Consider the following 22,897-nt stretch of genomic DNA (forward strand, 5'->3'; position numbering starts at 1 on the left):
CAACTTCGCCTGACGATTAAATTCGCCTGAGGCGAAGTTATCCGCAACTTCGCCTGAGGCTTAATTTCGCCTAACCCTTATCTTCGCCTGAGGCGATGTTGTGAAGAGGCGAAGTTATCACTAACTTCGCCCTGATCATTATAATTAAGATTAATTAGACGAACTTAAAGATGAAGCGAAGTTGTTTCCAACTTCGCCTCACATTTAACTTCGCCTATACAGGTTTGTTCACAACTTCGCTGCTGGTAATCAAGCGAACTTGTGTACAACTTAAACGTTTATCTAACTTGGTTCGTTTAGTGCAGATATGGCTGCTGTTGGAGGTGCAGGAGGTGCAGGTGATGACGGTGATGATCACAGACAGTTCTTTCCAGCTCATAACCAGTTCATAACACTTGACCCAGATGCAAAGGGCGTGGAGGACTATAGGGAGATAATTACTTTTCTCCTGCGCTCAAGGATATATCATGCGATAACAACTACCCTGCCTATTTCCCTACCAAATATTGAAGACTTTTGGGAAACGGTAGAGTACGATTGCCGGGTTGAGCCCCCGGTTATGTGAGCCACCGTAAACGGTCAAGTTGTTCAGTTTTCCTCTGAACACATACGGGTGGCGTTGCAGTTTGGTGAAGAGACGAGGGATGACCCAACGGAGTTTGTTGCGCCATTCCGTGATGGGGCGTTCCTCAGGATGGGATATTCTGGTCTCTTAGGGGACACTCAACGGAGGAAGGGATTTCTTTTAGATCAGTGGCGCTTCCTTATGCACGTCATGATCGTATGTATGTCAGGACGGAAGGCAGGCACTGATGGAATGGGTGCGACAATGCAGTCTGCAATGACTGCATTGACTTATAATAAAAGATATTCTTTCAGCCAGATGATCTTTTACGAGATCGATCGGCAACGAAGGGCTGTGGCGCGTAAGCGGTTTACTATGTATCCTCGATTCCTACAGATGATTTTCAATCATGTGGCTCCGACGCTGCCTCAACGACGCCCTATTCGATACGTTGAAAGTGTGACAAAACGTATCTTTGCACAGTGTCGCACTTCCAGCGCACGAAGCAAGCCTGAGCTGCGTCCCAGGCATACTCCACTCTTTGGGTACCTTATAAACCCGGAGTATGTGCTTGCGGCAGGGGACGAGTTCAGAGACCCAAGACCACAACAGGCGGCAGCACCCCAGGCTGTATCAGCTGCGCCTGCTGTATCTGCTGTTGTGTCAGCTGCAGAGATTGACCTTGATGACATGTTGGGAGGCCATGGAATGTTTGATATGGACCGAGTTGATCCTCAAGAGAATATTCAAGTCTCGGGTCCACAGGCTGACTTTGATGATGTGATGGAAGAGGCTAGACGGATGATGGTTACGCATGAGAGAACGGTTGGTAAACAAAAGCGAATTGTTGATGACGACGACGAGGAAGATGATGAAGAAGAAGCTGTGCAGTTGGTGAGAAAGCGTTCACGAAGGGAACGGACAGGTATGGGTGTAGAAGCTGGAGAGACTTCACGATTGGTACGTTTTGTTCCACCTGCCCTGTCTGGTATGTCCTTTGTTCCTACCTCTGTGCAGGTATCGAGTACAAGCGCTACGGTTGTTCTCGTAGTGGCTACATCGTCAACTCCAGCAATTGTGTCTCTACCACCTCAAACGCATACTCCATCGGTGGTAGTAGCACGATTTGTCGAGTCTACAGTCACAACTACTGCAGGGTTATCGGGTACGGTACCACCTGCGGTCACGCCCAGTTCAGACTCGGAACGAATAGCTTCACTAGAGCGGATTGTAGCTGAGCAGTCCAAGACTATACAAAGCCTAGTGGAAGCAAATCAACTGCAGGCATCCCTCCTGGCTGAGCACGGGAAAATTATAGATGCCTTGAAGGCGTTCTTGGCATCTCAGGGGGAGATGAGCTGTAGAGGAGATGAGCTGAGGACCAAAAGAAGAGAAGACCGAGACGATGATCCCAATGCACCGGAAGGTGCAGGTGGTGAGTTGCCAAGAACTACTATAGCTCTTGGGGCTTCCACAGCTGAGGGGGAGTCTGCAGCTGGTGATGATGTGGTTGCGGTTGGTGATGATGTTGAAGATGTTGATGATATGATTGATGCGCTGAAAGAGATAGACGATATGTTAGAGGATGATGAGTTGATGAATGAAGATGATGTTCTGCCAATCGATGAGATTGAAAAGATTGGTGCAGAAATTGTGGTTGAGAATGTGATAGAAGAAGGGGAGATTGTTGAAGAAAATGTAGAGCATGAGATCCCTGTGGTTGAACAGTCGACTATATGTGAAGATGCTGCAGTTGACAACACTGAGTGGGAAGATCAGCCAAACTGGAAGGAAGGCTGCGCTCAGTGGTTTGTAAAAACGAAGAAGCCAGCAGTACCGACGATGTTCAAAAAGTCGTATAATATAAAGGGATATGCAGAATCAAAGAAGGGAATCATATGCTGGTTGTACGATGAGGAGTTGAAGTTATTTGTGATCAAACGTTACGACGGCATTCAGTACTTCAAGAAGATGTTGAGATCCCTGAATACCTTACCGGAGTGTGAGGTGAAAGACTTAGCAAGACTGGGGCTGATAAACAGAAGCGATGATAACATGGCGAGAGTAATTGGGAAAATTGTTTGGAAGGAGGCCATTAAAAATAAAAAGTTTGAACTTCTGAAGCCTCAGAAAGGGAAGTTAGTAGAAGACAAAGAAAGAGGGATGCGGGCAGACGGCAAACCATGGATGGTTATGAAGTATAAACCAGTCCGTCATTTAAAAGAAGTGACGATGAAGGTGATGCCCAAGAACGTCTTGAAAGACTTGAAGTGGTGGTACGTGGATTGTGAAACTGCCGAAGCGGTCATGGAGGATGAAGATGAGCAAGAGATCATGAGAATGTACGATCCTATGCACTTAGTCAATCTGTCTCAAGCTGACTTGCAGGTACTACATGCTAAGAAGATTTTCTACATTCCTGCTTGAAAAGAGGAAGCTAAGAAGTACCTGAAGTTGGTTTCTGTATGTGTTAGACAGGGAGTGCATGCTTGAAGAGATGAAGAGAGAAGACGAAAGATTACAAAACTCAAGCTTTGAAGATCAAGACATGAAGCTACTGCCAAGGGGGAGTCTGTTGGTACATAAATGTCAGTAGTTCATAGTCTAGCGTTTGTAATCGAGTCTGTAATGTTTTTATGTTTAAGTTTATGTTTATGTATGTATGCGATGTTATCAACAAGTTCGCTTAGGCGAACTTGTTGAACAAGCGAAGTTGTTGACAAGTTCGCCTAGGCGAACTTGTTCATCGAGCGAAGTTACTGACAACTTCGCCTGAGGCGAAGTTGTCGTGTATTTAAGAAACCTACGGGTTTACGAGAAAGGTGTTGGTCAGTTAGCATTTTGGTTATTCACGTGTAATCCAGTAGTTCAGTGAACGTGTCGAGAGTCTGTAATAGACGTGTTTCCAGTTATATTCTATAACGTGTTCGTTTATATCGCGTGTGTTTGTTTTACGTATTCTACGCTCGTATCTACCCACGCAGGGATTCCGCACCTGCGTAGATAGCGATATCCCGTGTAAGATCCGTCCGGGAACCTACATTTAATCATGAAAAAACTATAATTAGATTATAACCTGCGCTTATGAAAAGCTATATTATACTTAACAGTGATCAAGGGTCAGGCTATACCTCCGACTATAATCTAAGCTATTATAATAATAATAAAATAATAATTTAATTAGAACCCCTACCTTGTACGGGTATTTGGAGTTAAATGCTTATGATTGATCGAGCGGTACTTCTACTCTATATCGCGTATTATCGCTTAAACCGTCAGAGCTTCGGAGCTTGGCACGCTTCACGAGGTCGGTACGCCATTCGAGGTCGGCACGCAAAACGATGCAAAACGTGTGAAAAGTGAAGTGGTTGGTGTGAGTTGGAATGTGCCGAACACCCCTCTATTTATAGCTGAATTCTGCATCTTCGCGTATCGCGAAGATGCTCTAGGTTTGCTGAGTCATCAGTAGGGTTGCCACGTGTCACGCATGCAGAAGTGCAACTTCGCGTATCGCGAAGATGCCTGATCTGCAACTTCGCGTATCGCGAAGATGCTTCAAGGTCGGTTTAAGTCTTTTGTCCTTCGCGTATCGCGAAGATGTCTGATCTGCAACTTCGCATATCGCGAAGGTGTAAGTTTTCAGATTTTCATTTCCAGTCCTTGTACTATCCAAAAATACTAAAGCGGCCCTTATGCTGCTCGCGGCGATGCGAGCATGCGAAGTACCAAGTGCGCCATCAAAACGCCACATACGCCCATCGCCCGAGTCCGAGTCCGTGCACGTGCGCGTCGGGTGCTTCGCACCCTCCGCTAGGACTTTTGAAGAGTGATTAACCACATTAAAACATTTCTATGGAAACTTGCTTCCTTATAAAGAGCTTCCATTTTTTTACTTGTTTTCATGTGGGATGAAAATTCCATTCCTTATTTATGCTCATGTAGAACACTTTCGTTTTCTTTCATTCTTCCATGTGGGATGGAAATTTTTCTTACTTCCTTAAGATAAAATGCTTTCTCTTTCTTATCTTATTTTCTCATTACTTGCCTTTGTAATTATATTATTATTATTTTTTTTTTCCCTTCAACTTCCAAAGTTGGCAACTTTAACCCAAAACAAGTATGGGTTTTTCCTAGATATTACATATGCTGAATGGACTTTACCTCATAGAGGCCACTAAGCAATTTCCTATTTCTTCTTTATTTCGAATAATGTTTGTAACTCTGTTGTAAGTTCTGAACTTTGGCACAACAGACTTGGTCATTTACCAAGCTATAAACTAAAACAATTACCTTCCATCTCTAATTCTTCTTTGAAATCTATTGATCATTGTAATATTTGTCCTACGACACGATAACATAAACAGTCGTTTCCTACTAGTACCACATCCACTAGTAAAATTTTTGAGCTAATCCATATTGATGTTTGTGGGCCTTGTCAGACAGCAACTTACAATGGATTTAGATATTTTTTAACCATTGTGGATGATTGCAGCAGAACTACAAGAACGCATTTGCTTTCAACTAAAAGCAATGCTTTTCCCATCCTTCAATCCTTTATTGAAATGGTTAGCAAACAGTTTGGCACTAATGTAAAATGCATCAGATCTGATAATGCCTTTGAATTAGGATTTGGTTTTGCTCAAAGTGCTTATTTGTTGAGTAAAGGCATTATTCATCAAACCACTTGTGTAGATGTCCCTCAACAGAATGACATTTTTGAACGAAAACATAAGCATTTGCTTGAAACCTCAAGAACTCTTATGTTTCAATCTAAGCTCCAAGTTCAGTTTTGGGGTGTGATGTATAAGCATTTATACATCTTTACGGAACTAAAATATCTCCAAATAAGCGTAATATCGGCAATTATATTATAATAAATAACCAGTAATGTTTATAATATCTATGTATTGGTAAATATAGCCTTAATGAATAAAACGAGCAGATATATGAATAAAAACGGAGATAAACGGTGAAAACAGACTCAACACACCCCATGGAGCTTACGAAGTAAAGACAAAATTCAAGAAGAAAAACATGGCCATGTTAACCTCAACACACCCATGCTATCAAGAACAAGAAGAAAAGACAAAATAAAAGGTTGTGAAGCTTAACATGGCAGTGCCTTCCCAAAACACGCCCATGTCTTCAGTACAAGGGAAAAGCACAAAATTTGGATTGCTGTGACGGCCAAACCTTGCTTAACGCGGCCATGTTTTCCTACGTTGTATGATCCGACAAGGAGCACTTAAAGCAACAAGACAAAAAAGTCACCATGGCTGTGCTATGCTAAACACGGGCGTGTTTTTGGCTCCCAGATCAACCTATAAATTGAATTATCATCTTCCACATTCAAGACGCCTTCCAACCTCATTTACTTCACTTCAACCATCTCTTTTCATGACCATTAATAAGAGAATTATCCCATCCATCCAACCCTTGAAGATTAAGAAGATTAAGCTCTTGGAAGAAGTCATTAGCATCAAAGATTAGTCATCCAAATTGGTTAGATTGTTTCAATTTGATCATGCTTGTATCTATACTTTGATGATTAACATTATGTTTATTATTGGCTAAACTTTCATAGTATCATTTTGGTTTATACTTATTCTTAGTTGAAGTTTAATAATATTAGTTAAACATGTGATCGGTTTTTAATAAGTAAATGTTGCAATTATCACTTGATGAGGAATGTTATAATACTCTTCAAATATACCCAAGTGCCAAGCTTGACGATAAGCCGAAAAATTGCTAGTCTTGTGAGGCCTTGGCGAACATTAAAATAGACACCAAGTTCCGAGCTTGACGATAAGCCGAGGAATTGCCACTCTTGTGAGGGCTTGGTTGATAAATTATAAATCTTTAAAAGGAACACCAAGTTCTGAGCTTGATGACAAGCCGAGGAATTTCCAATTTAGCAAGGGCTTGGTAAAATAACCTAAATCCTAATATGAACATGGACCAAATGGATTATTAGTAGTAATTAATTATTTTATAATGGGAATTATTGGCAATGTTTATGGAAACGGATTGCTGATGTTCATCCACTAAAAGATATTAATTACTTGTTAAGTGAGTGTGCAACATAAGCTATTTTAAACAACTATTGGGTTATTACATGAGTTCTACAATTGCTCAAGAGTTGTGCGAATTTATACTTGGTACTGCAAGGTTAACTCTTTACAACTCAACTAATCTTAATTGATAATTTATGTATGACAAAGGTTATTTTTACTAAAATATCAAAGGCAATTCACTTAGTAATTTAAGGGATTATCTCATCTTTAAAGTGAGTTATCTTATAAATATTTATTGTAAACCACTTGCTTACATAAAATGATGTTTTAGTGGAGATCATGAAGTTATGCATATTTCTTTCTTTAATTATCATGGATTAACATGACTTAGGAATCAGGTGTTAATCCAACATTTAATCACCATAGCAAGCTCACATCGCATGTTTACGAACTAATTGTTAAACCAGGTTAAGAGTAGTTTGAACCAAGATGATACACTTTTATCCTTGATTTTCTATCTAAAAATATTAAAACACATAAATATTATCCTTTAATCTATGTCTTTAATTTCTTTTTAAAAATTTGCTTGTCAAACCAAAACCAATATGATATTCACTTCCGGTTGAAATAAATACAACGATTTAGTAGTAAAAATCAAACTAGTGTGTTCGTGGATCGATACTTGATTCTTACCTATACTTTACAACATATACGATAGGTGCACTTGCCTATTTGTGTGTGGTTTAGTTAAGATAATAATCATTTTTATAAATTTAAAACTAGATATTGTGTGAATAAAACCTTCGAAAAATTTAACTTTTTCATATGCCCACACACTGCATCAGGGTGACTGTGTTTTAGCTGCAACCCATTTAATCAATCGGTTTCCTACCGAAATTCTTCATAATAAAATCCCTTATGAGGTTTTAACCGGAAAGGCTCCTTCTTATGCTCATATGAAATTTTTGGTTGTCTTGTTTATGCTTCCACATTATCTCATGGAAGAGATAAATTCAAACAAAGGGTTGTGCTTGTGTTTTTTTCTGAGATATCCTCTTGGTAAAAAGGCTTATAGATTATACGATCTTGACATAAATAAAGTTATCATATCAAGAGACGTTGTTTTCTTTGAAGCTTTATTTCCTTCACTCACAAAATCTAAAGAAAGTTTTATTTTCCCATCTATCGATCTCATCAAACAATTTTTTGATGATCCATCCTCTGCTCCTCTTTCTGCTCATCTTCCTGATTCTCCATCTTCCATTCTTAATTCTCTTCCTAATGATCCTACTGAACCTGTTCGAAGATCTTCGAGAATTTCTATTCCGCCTTCATACTTAAGTGACTATGTTTGTAATAACTCTGAATCTTCTCATCATTGTTTCCATACTGTCATTAATTCATGTTCTTCTGCTATCTCTTTCTCTTCTTCTCTTCTTCGTCCTTCCAGTCATTCTCTCACTCAAGCAGTCTCTGATTTACATGAGCCTACTTCGTATAAGGAAGCCGCCGGCATTCATGAATGGCAAAATGCCATGAAAGCTGAGTTTCAGGCTCTTGAAAAGACTAATATTTGGGTTGTTGTTGTTGTTCCCCTGGAAAGAAATCTATTAAATGCAAATGATTGTTTAAAGTTACAACAACTCAGATGGGATGGTTGAGCGTTGTAAAGCAAGTTGGTGGTGAGAGGCGATACTCAAGAGAGGGGATTGATTATAATGAAATTTTTTTCCTGTTATCAAAATGACCGTCATTCGAAGCCTTGTTGCTGTTGATACAAAACGAAGTTGGCCTCTTTTTTAGCTTGATGCTAACAATAATTTTCTTCATGGGGATTTAGATGAGGATATCTATATGTTACCACCACCTGGTATAGAACTTCCTGATAATCAGGTGCGTAAACTTCAAAAATCCTCATATGGTTTGAAATAGGCTTCTCGACAATGGCATGGGAAATTGTCTTCCGCAGTAAAGTCAAGGGGGTATGTGGGTTCTCAGAATGATTGTTTTCAAAGTCTATGGGATCATCAATGGTTTATGTTGTTGTATATGTTGAGGACATTTTTGTTACTGGGAACAATTTGAAAGAGATCAATAAACTCAAGACTTTCCTAGATTCATCTTTCAAAATCAAAGATATGGGAAGTCTTAATTTTTTTTGGGTATGGAGGTTCTTTACATTACAAAAGGTGTTATCATGTGCCAATGCAAGTTTGTTAAAGACATACTTTCTGAATTTGATACTTCCAATCTTTCTATCACCAACTCTCCATTTCCTCATTATTTACAACTCCAAGCTCATGAAGGACTTGTTCTTGATGACCCTTTATGATACAGGAAACTTGTTGGTAAACTTAATTACCTTACTCACACAAGACCTGATACTGCCTTTGTTGTTCAATTTCTGAGTCAGTTCATGCAAGATCCGAGGATGTCTCATTGGAATACAACACTTCACACCCTCTCATATGTCAAAAGAACTTTATCCCAAGGATTATTCTTCAATAACAATCCTTCCTTTGCTCTGCAGGTATTCTATGATTCGGACTGGGCAGCTTGTCCTAATACTCGTCGCTCGGTTAGTGGTTTTTATGTTTCACTTGGGGGCTCTATGATTTTTTGGAAATATAAGAAGCATCCTACTGTTTCTTTGAGCACAGCTGAAGTCAAGTACCATTCTCTTAGACGTGTGACGGTCGAACTTGCCTGGCTAATAAAACTTCTTTCAGAGTTCAAAGTTACAGGAGGGCTTAGTAATTCTGGTGCATACGAGCACACAAGATCATCTTGCTGACATTTTTACAGAGAGGTTACCAGGGACTCATTTTTCACTCGCTTTACGCAAGTTCGGGTTTTCTCAACCTCCAATTTGAAGGGGGGGGGGGGGTTGAAAGCATATATGACACATACACGCCGTATATGATATACGACATGTAAACTTACACGCCGTATAACATACAAAGCATGTATGTTTGATGTATATATATAGTTTGTTTTGTTTCTTGTATGCAAGTTTTTAATTCTGAGTTAATATAATTTTTCTTCCCTTCTTCATTTATTCTTTTCTTTCTATATCATCGTTCTTCAATGATTACATGCTATGATATTATATGTTAGCTGAAATGTTAAAAAAATTAAAAGGTTTAATGACAAGTTAGAGAAAATAATATGAAATATTATGTAACTTAATTAGAGTTACATTAAACCAAAAGAGACTTTAGATTAAGCTTTAATATGGGTTCTAAGACGCAAAATGCACCAGTTTATAGACTAACTTATTCTTGACCCAACGAATATATACTAAGAAATTACCTACTGGGGTCAACCGATGTAATTATTAAGAAAATTTGGTTCTATAAAGGTTAATCATTATGAGTAAGGACATTTTAACCAAGACAACTGCACTTGGTAAACGAAACACAAGTTTATTGATTTAAATCAGATGATAATGAAAAACTACCTAGGCTAGAATCCCTAAGTTTCAGTAGTTAATTAACCGGAAAAATATTTAGTTATGGAACTGGGATGGTAAAATAGACGCTTAAAAGAAAACCCGAACAGGACCCCTGACCCTTCTCAAGAAGACACCTATGGATTTCTAATAAATTTTAACACAATTAATTAAGAATTAGTTCCTTACTAGTGAAATCATACCTTACAGCGCGGAAATCAAAGGCAATTTAATATATGTAATTGACTCAATAGACAATATTAAGTAATCAAACCTAGACAGACTCCTTACGAAGAACTGAATCTAGCAAGATTAATTAACAAAGACCTATCAATAGCCTAGCACCTTACAACTATTTAGGTTAGCAGTACACTTTGGTTTATTTGATAATATTATTCCTATGATCTTATTGCAAATCAATCACAAAATAATCAAGAACACAAAGTAATTGACCTAATAGCGACCTATCATATGACAAACAATAATCAAGGCAACTTTGGAATAAAACTTATCAAACAATCCTAAGTATCCATATGCATCAATTTAATATGATTAAATCTTTTAACTAGTTCATAATACCATAACAATCAAATAAATCCCAAATCAATCACAACATCACCATAGGTCATCATGTTCCTAAGTAGTTCATAAAGTCTAGCCAAGCATCATAAATTTAAACAAAATAAACTTGAAAGAATTCATGGTGAAAATAATAGAAGACGAAAGAAAATAGAAGATAAAACTCGTGATCTTCGTCTTCAAACAATAAGAACTTCACTGGATGATTCTTCACCTCCAAAGCTGTCAAAAGTAGCAATCCTAAGCCTTGGAAAAGTGTAAATTCGTCTGGCTCCTTCAGGATATGCTTAGGGTTAAGTTTGGAGGTGTTTATATAGACTTTTAAGGCCCAAAACCCTAATTTTCGTGGAAGATTTTGGAAATTTGAGCCCAAGATGTCGTGCGACCAGCCCTGCCTCCCTGGCTGCACGGCGCGGCGTGCTAGGGGGTGGAGTGGTTGCCTGGTCCGGTCTGGTTCAATCCCGGTGCGGTCCGGTTTGTTTCCTGATCCTCCGGTTTGACTTGTTTTAGCTCGTTTTTCGCCCTTTTCAACTACGAACCAATCCCGGGACCTATATTATACAAATATATTAGTAATATACAAATTCTAATAAAAACCAAACAAAAACTAATAAAATATTATATAAACTATACAAGGGAATTCTATATATTTAGCATTATATCATAAACATATTTAAATCGGCCAGCAAACCTCTTACTCATTAAATTTCAAAATGATGTTGAATGAAAATTTTATCTTTTTGTCCCTTCACATATGTTAATAAGCATCACTTTGCCATTCACACATTACCTCCTTGACCCATCACCACCACATCGGTGTACCCAGCATTGACTTAGCACTTACTGGCTCATAGCCTCTTAACCATTCTGGTCTCTTACTAGCTTAGCATTTATCGATGTAGAGATAACGTGACACACTTATGAATTCTAAATTTAGATGATTGTTTAAAGGCTTTTACCTACCGATAACAAGGTGTTGGATAAAACTTTGACATTTTAAAGAATTAGCGTTCTCCTCGTTATAAGAAAAATGTAATAATTTAGAAGTAGTCTTATTTGCTGGTAGAGCATTTCCGTCCCTAACCCTATCTCCAAATTCAAATTACACTAAAAATCACTGCTTCTTCTCTTTCCTGCTTAATTACATAGTACTTTTTTATACCTTTATCGTTACATTTTTTGTTTCCTCTACCCATAACCACTGTCAAAAACTATTTAAAAAGATTTTAGGGTGCTACAGGAAGTCAAAGATTAAAAAAATAAAAAACCACAACATTTTCTCTTCCTTTCACTAACAACACCCTAAACCACTCGCTGTCTTATAAAAACTTCACTCATTAATACTCATGGATTAAGAATGCTATTAGAAAACAACTAAGAGCATTCCCAACCCATTCCCTGCCACACAAACACACACACACACACACACACACACACACATATATATATATATATATATAATTACTCTAAAAATCACTGTTTTTTTTTCCTTCTGTTTAATTAAATAATAATTTTTATACATTTATCATTATCTTTTATCTTTCTTCTACTCACAACCACTTTTAGAAAATATTAAAAAATTATACGGTATGAACAGTGAAACCCCAAATTTAACTTTCCCATATAACATTTTCCCTCTCCTCTACTCACAACCACTAATAATCATATCATATAATTTACAAATCTCTATCACATACTTTTAAGGAACGGACTGAGAATGCTGTAAAGGGGTGTTTGGGATTCCTTATTTATCTTCTGTTGTAACTTATTAACTTATCCCCTCACATTCCCAAACACCTTATAACTTTTTTAAAATTTAACAAGTCATAAGCTGCTTAAAATAAGCAATCTTAAGAGCATTTTCAGCCTATACCTTATATTTTTGTAAGAGAATTCTGTAAATTATATGGTATGATTATAAGTGGTTGTGAGTAGAAGAGAGAGAATGTTATGAGAAAGTTAAATTTAGGGTTTCACTATTCAAATCGTATAATTTTTTAATGTTTTTTGAAAATGGTTGTGAGTGAATAAGAGAGAAAAGATAATAATAAAAATATAAAAAGTATTATTTAATTGAATAGAAGAGAAAAAACACGATAATTTTTAATATAATTATATAATATATATGAATATATGATAGAAAATAGGTTGAGAATTCTAAACACCTCCTAAATACTAGTAAATACCAGTATAGTAGCTAAAATCTTGAAATCAACTCACGTTGACTTTGTACACACCAAAAGGACCCTTTGTGTTCATACCTTCCAAGAAAGAGTCAAGAACCTTCGCATTACTTTGCTGACTTTACTAACATCACTTCATTAATATACTTCCAACCATACATACATATATATTCATTCCCATTGTCCCAAACTATATCTTCATACCAACACACATCAATCTCCCATCACCAGCTATCAAATTGAGTTATTTGAATCTTGACATGGGTTGCTTCTCTTTTTTCTTTAACCGGAGAGCTGACCCACCAAACCATTTTCCAGAGTTAGAAGATGGTAAGTAAACCTTTATTCAACCATTGGTTTATAAATTCATTTTCTTGCTAATAAACATATATTAATTTCCAATATTTATTATAAACAGAGCTATCAGATGTTCAGAATCTTAAACTTTACTCCTACAAGGAGCTAAGAATGGCTACTGATGATTTCAGCCCTGCTAATAAGATAGGGGAGGGCGGTTTCGGTCCGGTTTATTGGGTAAGTTTATATTATCTGTTTTAGAATCAAATACAAACAACTTTTAACGCGAGAAGCTAGGGTAATTACTCTAAAACTAGAGTAATTATTATTATTATTATTATTTTTGTTGTTGTTGTTATTTTTTGGAATGGTAATATTATTATTGTGATTTAGTTTTTGAACTAGAGTAATTATTATTATGCTGCTTTATTTAATGTAATGTTTATTATTGCGCTGCTTTATTTAGTGTAATGTAATAATAATTACTCTAGTTTCACGTTAAGATATATTTGAACCAGACTCCACCTCAAATAATCTTGATATTAATTAATTATTCTATTGTTATAGATTTTTAGTCATTAATTTGTGACATTTTTGTAATCTTTAGGGAAGATTAAAACACGGGAAACATGCTGCAATAAAGGTTCTTTCTGCTGAATCAAAACAAGGAGCAAGAGAATTCTTGACAGAAATTAAAGTGATCTATGAAATCGAGCACGAGAATTTAGCAAAGCTTCGTGGCTGTTGTGTCGAAGGAAATCATAGAATTTTGGTATATGATTATATTGAGAATAACAGTTTGGCTCAGACCCTTCTTGGTAATTTGACTAATTCCATTATTTTTGTCTTAAACGTTTTGCTTTTGTATTCATTTTGCTAAAAAGATATTGAATTTTTATTTAAAGGTGGAGGTCGTAGTTCGATTCAGTTTAGTTGGAATACAAGAACCAAGATTTGCATTGGAATCGCGAAAGGGCTCGCGTTTCTTCATGAGGAAGTGAAGCCACATATAGTTCATAGGGATATTAAGGCGAGTAATATTCTTCTTGATAAAGATTTAACACCCAAGATTTCTGATTTTGGATTAGCAAAGTTAATACCTGCGAATATGACGCATGTCAGCACGCGAGTGGCTGGAACAATGTAAGTCTTGAGTTTTTATTTATTTGTTTTTAAAAATTACCTTTTGTTGTTAAAAGTTACCAATATATATTTTTTTATTGTATCAGTGGTTATTTGGCACCAGAATATGCGATTAGAGGCCATTTAACACGTAAAGCGGATGTGTATAGTTTTGGTGTTCTTCTCATAGAAATTGTGAGTGGGAGATGCAATACAAACTCATTATTGCCTTTTGGAGAACAATTCATTCTTGAGAGGGTAAGCAGTTATCATTAGATATATGCTTTTCTTTGTGCAATTTTACTTTGTTTTACGCGACTTCTACCCCTAATAATCAAGGTTGTTCAAAACACTTGCTTGAAATCGGCTCATTTGTAAATAAGCTGACACGCCCAAGCCAAGGTTGCCTTGCTCATTGGCTTGTTCATTAGTTGGCTCATTTAAATTAAAGCTCAATTTTTTTATTTATATATACTTATGGCATTTTAAATAAAAAAGAATAATAAAATATTGAAAATTCTAGTTTGGTTGGCTTAAAAGTAAAGCCGAAATTTCAATATATATAAATTATAACACAAAATTATAGCCCAAATTTCAATATGTATAAATTATAAATTTTATAGTTTATATATATATATATATATATATATATATATATATATATATATATATATGTTTAAAATATTATTGGTAGTTTATATGTAATTATCATTATATGTGAAAATAAGAAACTTAGAAAACTTTTAAAAATAATTGAGCCAGCTTGAGCTTTTGACGAGTTCAGCTCATTAAGATAAGCGAGCCGAGCCCACACTAGCTTGGCTCATTTACATTTTTATTCATAATTAGTTTTTAGTAACCGGGTAAACGTATTTTGCTGCTAAACATTTAATAATTTATTCATATGCTGTATAAAACAGGCATGGGATCTTTACGAAAGAAACGAATTAGTAGAACTTGCAGACACATCAATGCACGGCGACTTCGATGCAGAGCAAGCGTGTAAATACTTAAAAATCGGTCTTTTATGCACCCAAGACATCACAAAGCTTCGACCCATGATGTCAACCGTGGTCAAGATGTTATCGGGCCAAATAAATGTCGACAAGTACACGATCACAAAACCTGGCCTGATTTCAGATTTCATGGATCTCAAGATCAGAAGCAACCCTAATAAAACCCCTTGTGTTTGTGCTAATCAAGATCCAAAAAAGAGCACATTCACTACCATTTCATCAGGTTCTGATAATGCAGAACATTCATTATCATCATCCAATACAACATCACCCACCATGACATATACATGGGATCAGACTCCTTAGATGCAAATGTCACTCCTCACATTGTAAATGTGTACATTTTTGTTTTATATGCTTTGAAGAGATGAGGTGTTTTTGTAAAGGCTCTTTGTTTTTTTTAAATGGGAAAATTAATGGTAGAGATTTGGAAAAATGGTTTGGTTTTGACTACTTTTGCCTCCAAATTGTTTTTTTTAAGTTGCTGACCGGTATTGTTGTAAATATCAGGAAAAATTGCTACCTTAAACGTTTTTATGACTGATAAAAAACTTTAATACTGCAAGAGAAAGCTAACTTAAAAACTCTGTTGACCAAATTGTCATCTTAAGTCCTTCCATATTCACCGATTTGCTAATACGGTTCAAAATTACTAACATTTAATAAACTAGTTGAATTAACAATGGGTGAGAGAAAGAAGAGGGAGAGTGAGAAGCTCAGGAGAGACATCCTTGGTGTTTGATGAGGAGAGTCAACAAAGAAAAGAAGAGGCTTATAAGCATCTATAATATTGATGCTCTAAGACCACTTGTGATGCATGGCTCGTCCTTCACTCTGTTATTATAGAGGTAGGGTAGTAAAACGATCCGCAAGCCTAAGAAAGTTACCGCGGGTCATCAATAGCATCTGCGGGCCATCAACAAATACCCGCAGAAGAGATCCGTGGATCATAGAAAAAACCTCGCACGAGGAAGAAACAATAAAAGTTCCTATTTAGCGAGAGAAAACGGTTGCAACAATATAATTTTAGAAGATCACTAAGACATTCCCTGATAAGGACGTTTACCCCTGGATGAAGAATAAAATAGAAGACAGCCAATGAGAGAATGACAGCTGGACACCTGGTAACAACATGCACATGGCCAGGCTGTCACGTCCTATCAAGGCATGACATGTGTTCATTCAGGTATAAAAGAATCTTCTGGATAGTGACAACTCTACCAATCACCTTCCCCCATACCCCGGCTATAAATACCTTCATCATCATCATCATAAGGTATCCATTCACTCTTCACATAATACATCAATCACTTTTACTTTCTCTTCTTATAGAACAGTACGTATTTTCATGTCGGAGGGTAGTTATAGGAAGACCCCACCTCTTGTCCTTCCCGTAATGAGACTCACGGTGATTTGTTTTGCAGGAATTTAGTTGAAGATCTGGTTCAGTCTAACCTTAGATTCGTTTTGAGTCCGTACTTGGTTGAAATAAAGATCCGATCCCCACTGAATTAGATCTGTGTTTCTTCATTGGCGTCATCCGTAATTTGTGGCTAGAGCAGCTGTTTTTTGTTGTTTTCAGTTAAGATGAGCCATATTCAGCAAGTTCCGGTGGACACTCCGGTGAGAGTAAGGCTAGCTACTGCTTCTGGAGGTTCTTTTCGAGACGATACTGGACGAGTAATGACGGAATCTCGTCGGAACACTCATACTTCAGATCTGGAAGACATATCTGGAGATTTTCCCAGACTTGGGGATGATGAGACGCTGGTTCACCGACATCAACCCAGATCTGGGAAGACAACACTGGCTCCAGAAGAATCATTCCGTCAAGAGCAACAGCGATTGTACGAGATGTATGACCGAATGGTGAGGAACGAGAGAATCCAGGTGAAGACGTTAACCTATGAAGAATCACCACCTTTCTCTCATGTTCCATCAACAATACGCCAAAGCTAGTTAGGTCCTGGCGTGGATACTTTGGAGTATTCAAGTGGCTATCGAAGGGACAAAAGTCGTGACAGAGGTCGTCCAGTGGAGCGGAACTTAACCTGCAAAACCACGTATGATTAGAGTCATGCTTCCCGAATTGGTCAATGATTTCTTTGATTTTCTGACCATAGGCTTCTAGCTATGGGCATGTCAAAAACTGAATGGTTGTGAACTAGTGTTCCAAGGAAGCGCCCTTGGATCGTTTGTTGCTGAGAAAAATCGCTTCGAGCCGAGTCCAGGTCTGTCGTGCGATTGATTGTGCTTCTAAGACCCTATCAAGGAAATTTTGTGATAGCGTACCATAAATCCACTGTAACACTAATGCATCGATCTCAACCATTGAGCGCACGTATCATCGGTTTCAATAAGTGGTTCAGACCCATCAATATGATTTAAAACTTTATATGTAGCGGCATGTAGAGTGAACAATTTTGTCCATTGAAAATAGGTTACCTGCGTTCCATCTAGGGTTCTAATCGAGCAAGGGCCATAGGCTTGGTGTTGGACGTTGATGAAGAGTTTTCTTTGTTAGTCATTGATGATGGCGATTAGGTTATTATGATGAAGTTATGCTGGAAAAGGAAAAAAACGTGAAGAAGAAAGCAAGGATCAATTAGGCTCTGATACCATAATAAACATATGGTATTGAATGATCGGTCCAATTTTATTCACGATAATAACCCAATATATAGAAAAGAAATACAAGGAATAAATAAGGAATAGATAATTATACTTCTTATTATTAATAATAATAATAATAATATCACACCATATATTTAACAGTGTATGAAATAACTTAAAAAACTACAAAACAAAATATATAACACAATTGTAACTTAAAATATTACCAAAAATGTAACTAATACAACAAAAATATAGCCAATTAATTGTAATATATATATATTGTGTATTTGTGTATGAAGTAAATTTGATGACGATTATTTCACATTTAGTAATGTTGGTCTTGTATCCAAATTCGAGTATTGCGTGGAGCAGTTTATGAATGCCAAGTATTTATCTATTATGACTATACAAGCTCAATCTAGAATTCAACACACGTTGACATTTCATACTTAAAAAACAAAAATCCAAAATGTAATATATATTTTATAAATATATCCTATCCTTTGTGTTCATATTCCAACGCCAAACCCCCCCTTCCAGGAAGCAAGAATTCAACATACATTAGCTTAACTTAGCTGACTTTACTCACTTCATTAATATAACATAGTATACATACTTCCAAGAGCCACACATTTCATTGTCTCAACTCAACTATCTCTTCACCAACCGCCATCAATCTTTGTACATCAGGTATTTGTTCTTTAGAGGTTATCTAATGATCAAGGCTTATATATTATTTTCTTGAAACAATATCAAGATTATATATATTTATATTTGTTTCATTAAATTGATTGAATTGAATCTTGACAGATAGATCATGGGTTGTTTCTCTTTTTTCTTCAACCGGAAACCTGACCCACAAAAACATTTTCCAGAATTTAAAGATGGTAAACTTTAAGTCTTCAACTCAACCATTGGTTTTTTTTAAATTGTTGATCTTGCTAATGCATGTGTATTCATTTCTAATGTTTATTTATTAATTGATCATAAACAGAGCTATCAGATGTTCAGAATCTTAAACTTTACTCTTACAAGGAGCTAAGAATTGCTACTGATGATTTCAGCCTTGCTAACAAGATAGGGGAGGGCGGTTTCGGTCCGGTATATTAGGTAAGTTCGAATAATTTTTATGTTAGTTAATTGTTTCTTTTGTTACATAGACCACCTTAGAACTTGTGTACCGCATGAGGTGGAAAATATCAATACATAATATCAATATCTTACAGTGGTAAAGTGTATTACATATATGAATGATTTTTAAAAATTTAATAATATTTATAAATTGATATATAGTTGGATTTCATAAGTACATGAATTAATGTAATTTAACTTCTATTTACTATTTGATTGAAAATAAAAACTACATAGTTAGATTTCAAATTTCTTAAAATAAGGGCTAATTTTAAAATATATATGTTTTATTAGTATAATTAGTACTTTCTTTTTCAAAGATATCATTATTAAGAAAAGGTGTAGTTAATAAGAGAAAGATGCATGATTTAAATTATGATAAGGGGTATTTATTAGATAGTATAGACAGATACAGATACAGATTTATAGTCATTAATTTGTGACATATTTGTAATCTCTAGGGAAGATTAAAACATGGGAAATATGTTGCAATAAAGGTTCTTTCTTCTGAATCAAAACAAGGAGCAAGAGAATTCTTGACAGAAATCAAAGTGATCTATGAAATCGAGCACGAGAATTTAGCAAAGCTTCGTGGCTGTTGTGTCGAAGGAAATTATAGAATTTTGGTATATGATTATATTGAGAATAACAGTTTGGCTCAGACCCTTATTGGTATTTCACAATTACATCATATTTTGTTTCTTGATGTTTTGTTTTTGTATCCATATTTGCTAAAAAGATTGGATTATTGTTTAAGGTGGAGGCCGTAGTTCGATCCAGTTTAGTTGGAGAACAAGAACCAAGATTTGCATTGGGATTGCAAAAGGGCTTGCGTATCTTCATGAGGAAGTGAAGCCGCATATAGTTCATAGGGATATTAAAGCGAGTAATATTCTTCTTGATAAAGATTTAACACCAAAGATTTCGGATTTTGGTCTTGCTAAATTAATACCCACGAATATGACACATGTCAGCACGCGAGTGGCCGGAACAATGTAAGTCTTGAGTTTTTATTTGTGTTTAAAAAGTTACTTTTTGTTGCTGAAGTTTACTAATATATGTTTTCTTGTTGTTGTACGTACCAGTGGTTATTTGGCACTAGAATATGCGATTAGAGGCCATTTAACACGCAAAGCAGATGTTTATAGTTTTGGTGTTCTTCTCATAGAAATTGTGAGTGGGAGATGCAATACAAACTCATTATTGCCTTTTGAAGAACAATTCATTCTTGAGAGGGTAAGTAGTTTTATTAGATGCTTGTTTTATGCATTTTTATCTTGTTTTATCGCGACTTTTAGCCCTAATAAATAGGGTCATTCAAAAAGCTCGTTGCTAGCTCGAAATCGACTTGTTTGCAAAAGAGCCGGTCCGGATCGATCTGTAAACAAGCCGACCCCGAGCCAAGGTCAGTTTGCTCGTTTGTTAGCTCTTTTAAATTAAAGCTCAAAATTTTCTTATCTATATTTACGGCAATTTTTAAGGGAAAAAAAAAGTAAAACAGTATTGAAAATTCTAGTTTGGCTGGTTTAAAAGAAAGCTAAAATTCTAATATATATAAATTATAACTTTAATAAATATAAATTTTGAATTTTATAGTTTTTGTTACAATATTATTATTAGTCTATATAAATGCGTAAAAACACAAACTTGAAAATCTTTTTAAAGTTCCAACAATAAATGAGCAGGCTCAACGAGCCACGAGCTGGCTCCAGCTCAACATTTCAGCTCGTTAATGATCGGGTGAACTTATTTTGCTTCTACTCATTTAATAATCTGATTTTATCTTATTTTAAACAGGCATGGGATCTTTACGAAAGAAACGAATTAGTAGAGCTTGTAGACACATCAATGCACGGTGACTTTGATGCAGAGCAAGCGTGTAAATACTTAAAAGTCGGTCTTTTATGCACCCAAGACATCACAAAGCTTCGACCCATGATGTCAACCGTGGTCAAGATGTTATCGGGTCAAATAAATGTCGACAAGTACACGATCACAAAACCGGGCCTGATTTCAGATTTCATGGATCTCAAGATCATAAGCAGCCCTAATAAAACCCCTTGTGTTTGTGCTAATCAAGATCCGAAAAAGAGCACATTCACTACCATTTCATCAGGTTCTGATAATGAAGAACATTCATTATCATCATCCAACACATCACCACACACCTGGGATCCGACTCCTTAGATGCAAATATGTCACAAATGTAAATGTGTAGATGGGCTTTTTTTTCTTTTTTGTAAAGGTTCTTAATTACTTTTTCAAATGGGAAAATTAATGGTAGAGATTTGGAAAGACATGGTTTGGTTTTTACTACTTTTACCTTCAATTTTTTTTGAACGACCAACGAATTTTTTCAAATGGGTACTGGTTAAACTCACCATTGTAACACCCCGACCAAAGGCGGATTATACATCGGGGCGCCACATATTGTTTCATTACTCGTGACACTATTGGTGTCAATATTTATTAATACACATTTTATCGCGCACGCGCAGCGGGGAAAATAAAGAACATAAATCAAACATAAATCAATATATTATAAATTATAACATTCAAACAACATTAACTTGTCTTGATACATTTTAATTCTAGGTCCAAAAGTAAAAACGTCCTACGTGTCCACAAGCTCCAAAACAGCTACTGCAAACCTGAACATGTGTTAAAATAAACGTCAAACACTTGCGTGTTGGTGAGAAATCAAGTTTAATACAATACATAGATAACAATAAATCTGCGCGCAACATGTGTATGTCTGGTTTTCAACAAGGGTGTAATCTGATCGGGACCAACTCTAAGAGACAAGACTGCCAGTGCTCACAATTGAGCTCACAAACAAGACTAACTGTGCATGTGTATACAAAAGAGAAAATCATAAACGATAGTTCTCCCGTGTTCATCTAATGGTACCATGAAAACTGCGGAATAGACCGTCAATACGGTTAATGATCCACACATACAAATAAACAGCCAAGTCTACGTCCTCAACACATGGGATACTGCGCGACTAAAGTTCATAAACAGTTTAAGACTCAAGTTTTGTATGAACACATGAACATCCCAAAGCATTTAAAATAAAAAGGGATTAGATACGAGATAACTCACTTGATAAACGATGCGGTGTAAGATAAAGCAAGAACCAACTTTAAACAAGCACAAGTTAACCTATAAATAAGATTGTTGTTTTAATGATCTGTTTTAAGTCTTGATTATAAGTTAGCATAATTAATAAGTAAATTATTATATATAATATATATATATATTACCGGAAAAGCAGGGAAGAACAGGGAGGAAGACGGAGGCAAGAGAGGAGACGGCAGGAGGACAACGGCAGAGAGCAAAAAGGGAGGAAGAGATAATAAGAGAGATTAAGTGTTTGTGTGTGATGTGTTATGAAAATATTATTATTATTTATAGGAAAACCCTAGGAGACATAAACCCTAGAAAAAGGGGAAAAGATTTCAAAAAGTAAAAGAAAAGATATCAACGGTAAAAAGTTCTGAAAAGTAAAGATATCAAAAGATATGGCAGCTGCAGGGGGCAAGATAAAGCTGACAGGGAACAGTAAAAAGCATGGGCGGGTCAGATAAAGGTACTGGTCAAGCATGGCAAAAGCAGATCTCAAAAGATTATGTCAGTCACTTTTTCTGTCAACCAATGGGGTTGGTGCGCATGCTGCGCCGAAAGTAACTATTCAGACATTAGATAGGTTAGGTCAACGGCTCAAAAGATAAGACAACACAAAAGCAAACGGCTAGATTTAAACAGAAGATACAAAGGTTAAGCGCGGGAAGGCTGAGTGCGCGAGCGCGAAGGCTGGCACAACAATCCTTAGCGCACTGCGGGAAGAATCACATCCTTAGCGTGCGGCGTGAACTAGAATTCTAAGCGCATCGCGGGAAGAACATACATTCTTAGCGCAT

The 22,897-nt window shown here is 36.3% G+C and overlaps 1 protein-coding gene and 1 pseudogene across 2 annotated transcripts; both read left to right on the forward strand.

The window, feature by feature from the left end:
• The first annotated feature begins 13,022 nt into the window (after window positions 1-13,022).
• LOC143548897 (cold-responsive protein kinase 1-like) lies at window positions 13,023-15,535 on the forward strand. The gene is made up of 6 exons (XM_077039943.1): window positions 13,023-13,122; window positions 13,211-13,326; window positions 13,697-13,907; window positions 13,995-14,232; window positions 14,319-14,469; window positions 15,132-15,535. Exons 1-6 carry the CDS (start codon window positions 13,053-13,055, stop codon window positions 15,531-15,533), a joined length of 1,188 nt encoding a protein of 395 aa, XP_076896058.1. The 5' UTR covers window positions 13,023-13,052; the 3' UTR covers window positions 15,534-15,535.
• A 3,089-nt stretch (window positions 15,536-18,624) lies between these two features.
• On the forward strand, window positions 18,625-21,161 carry LOC143548806 (cold-responsive protein kinase 1-like; annotated as a pseudogene). Its single transcript, XR_013138016.1, has 6 exons — window positions 18,625-18,730; window positions 18,838-18,953; window positions 19,436-19,646; window positions 19,732-19,969; window positions 20,060-20,210; window positions 20,772-21,161. The product of XR_013138016.1 is annotated as a cold-responsive protein kinase 1-like (transcript).
• Window positions 21,162-22,897: the final 1,736 nt, after the last annotated feature.

Source organism: Bidens hawaiensis, unplaced genomic scaffold (genome assembly GCF_021521415.1).
Source record: "Bidens hawaiensis isolate Kalapana, Puna unplaced genomic scaffold, B.hawaiensis_p1.1 tig00000945_1, whole genome shotgun sequence".
Taxonomy (NCBI): domain Eukaryota; kingdom Viridiplantae; phylum Streptophyta; class Magnoliopsida; order Asterales; family Asteraceae; genus Bidens; species Bidens hawaiensis.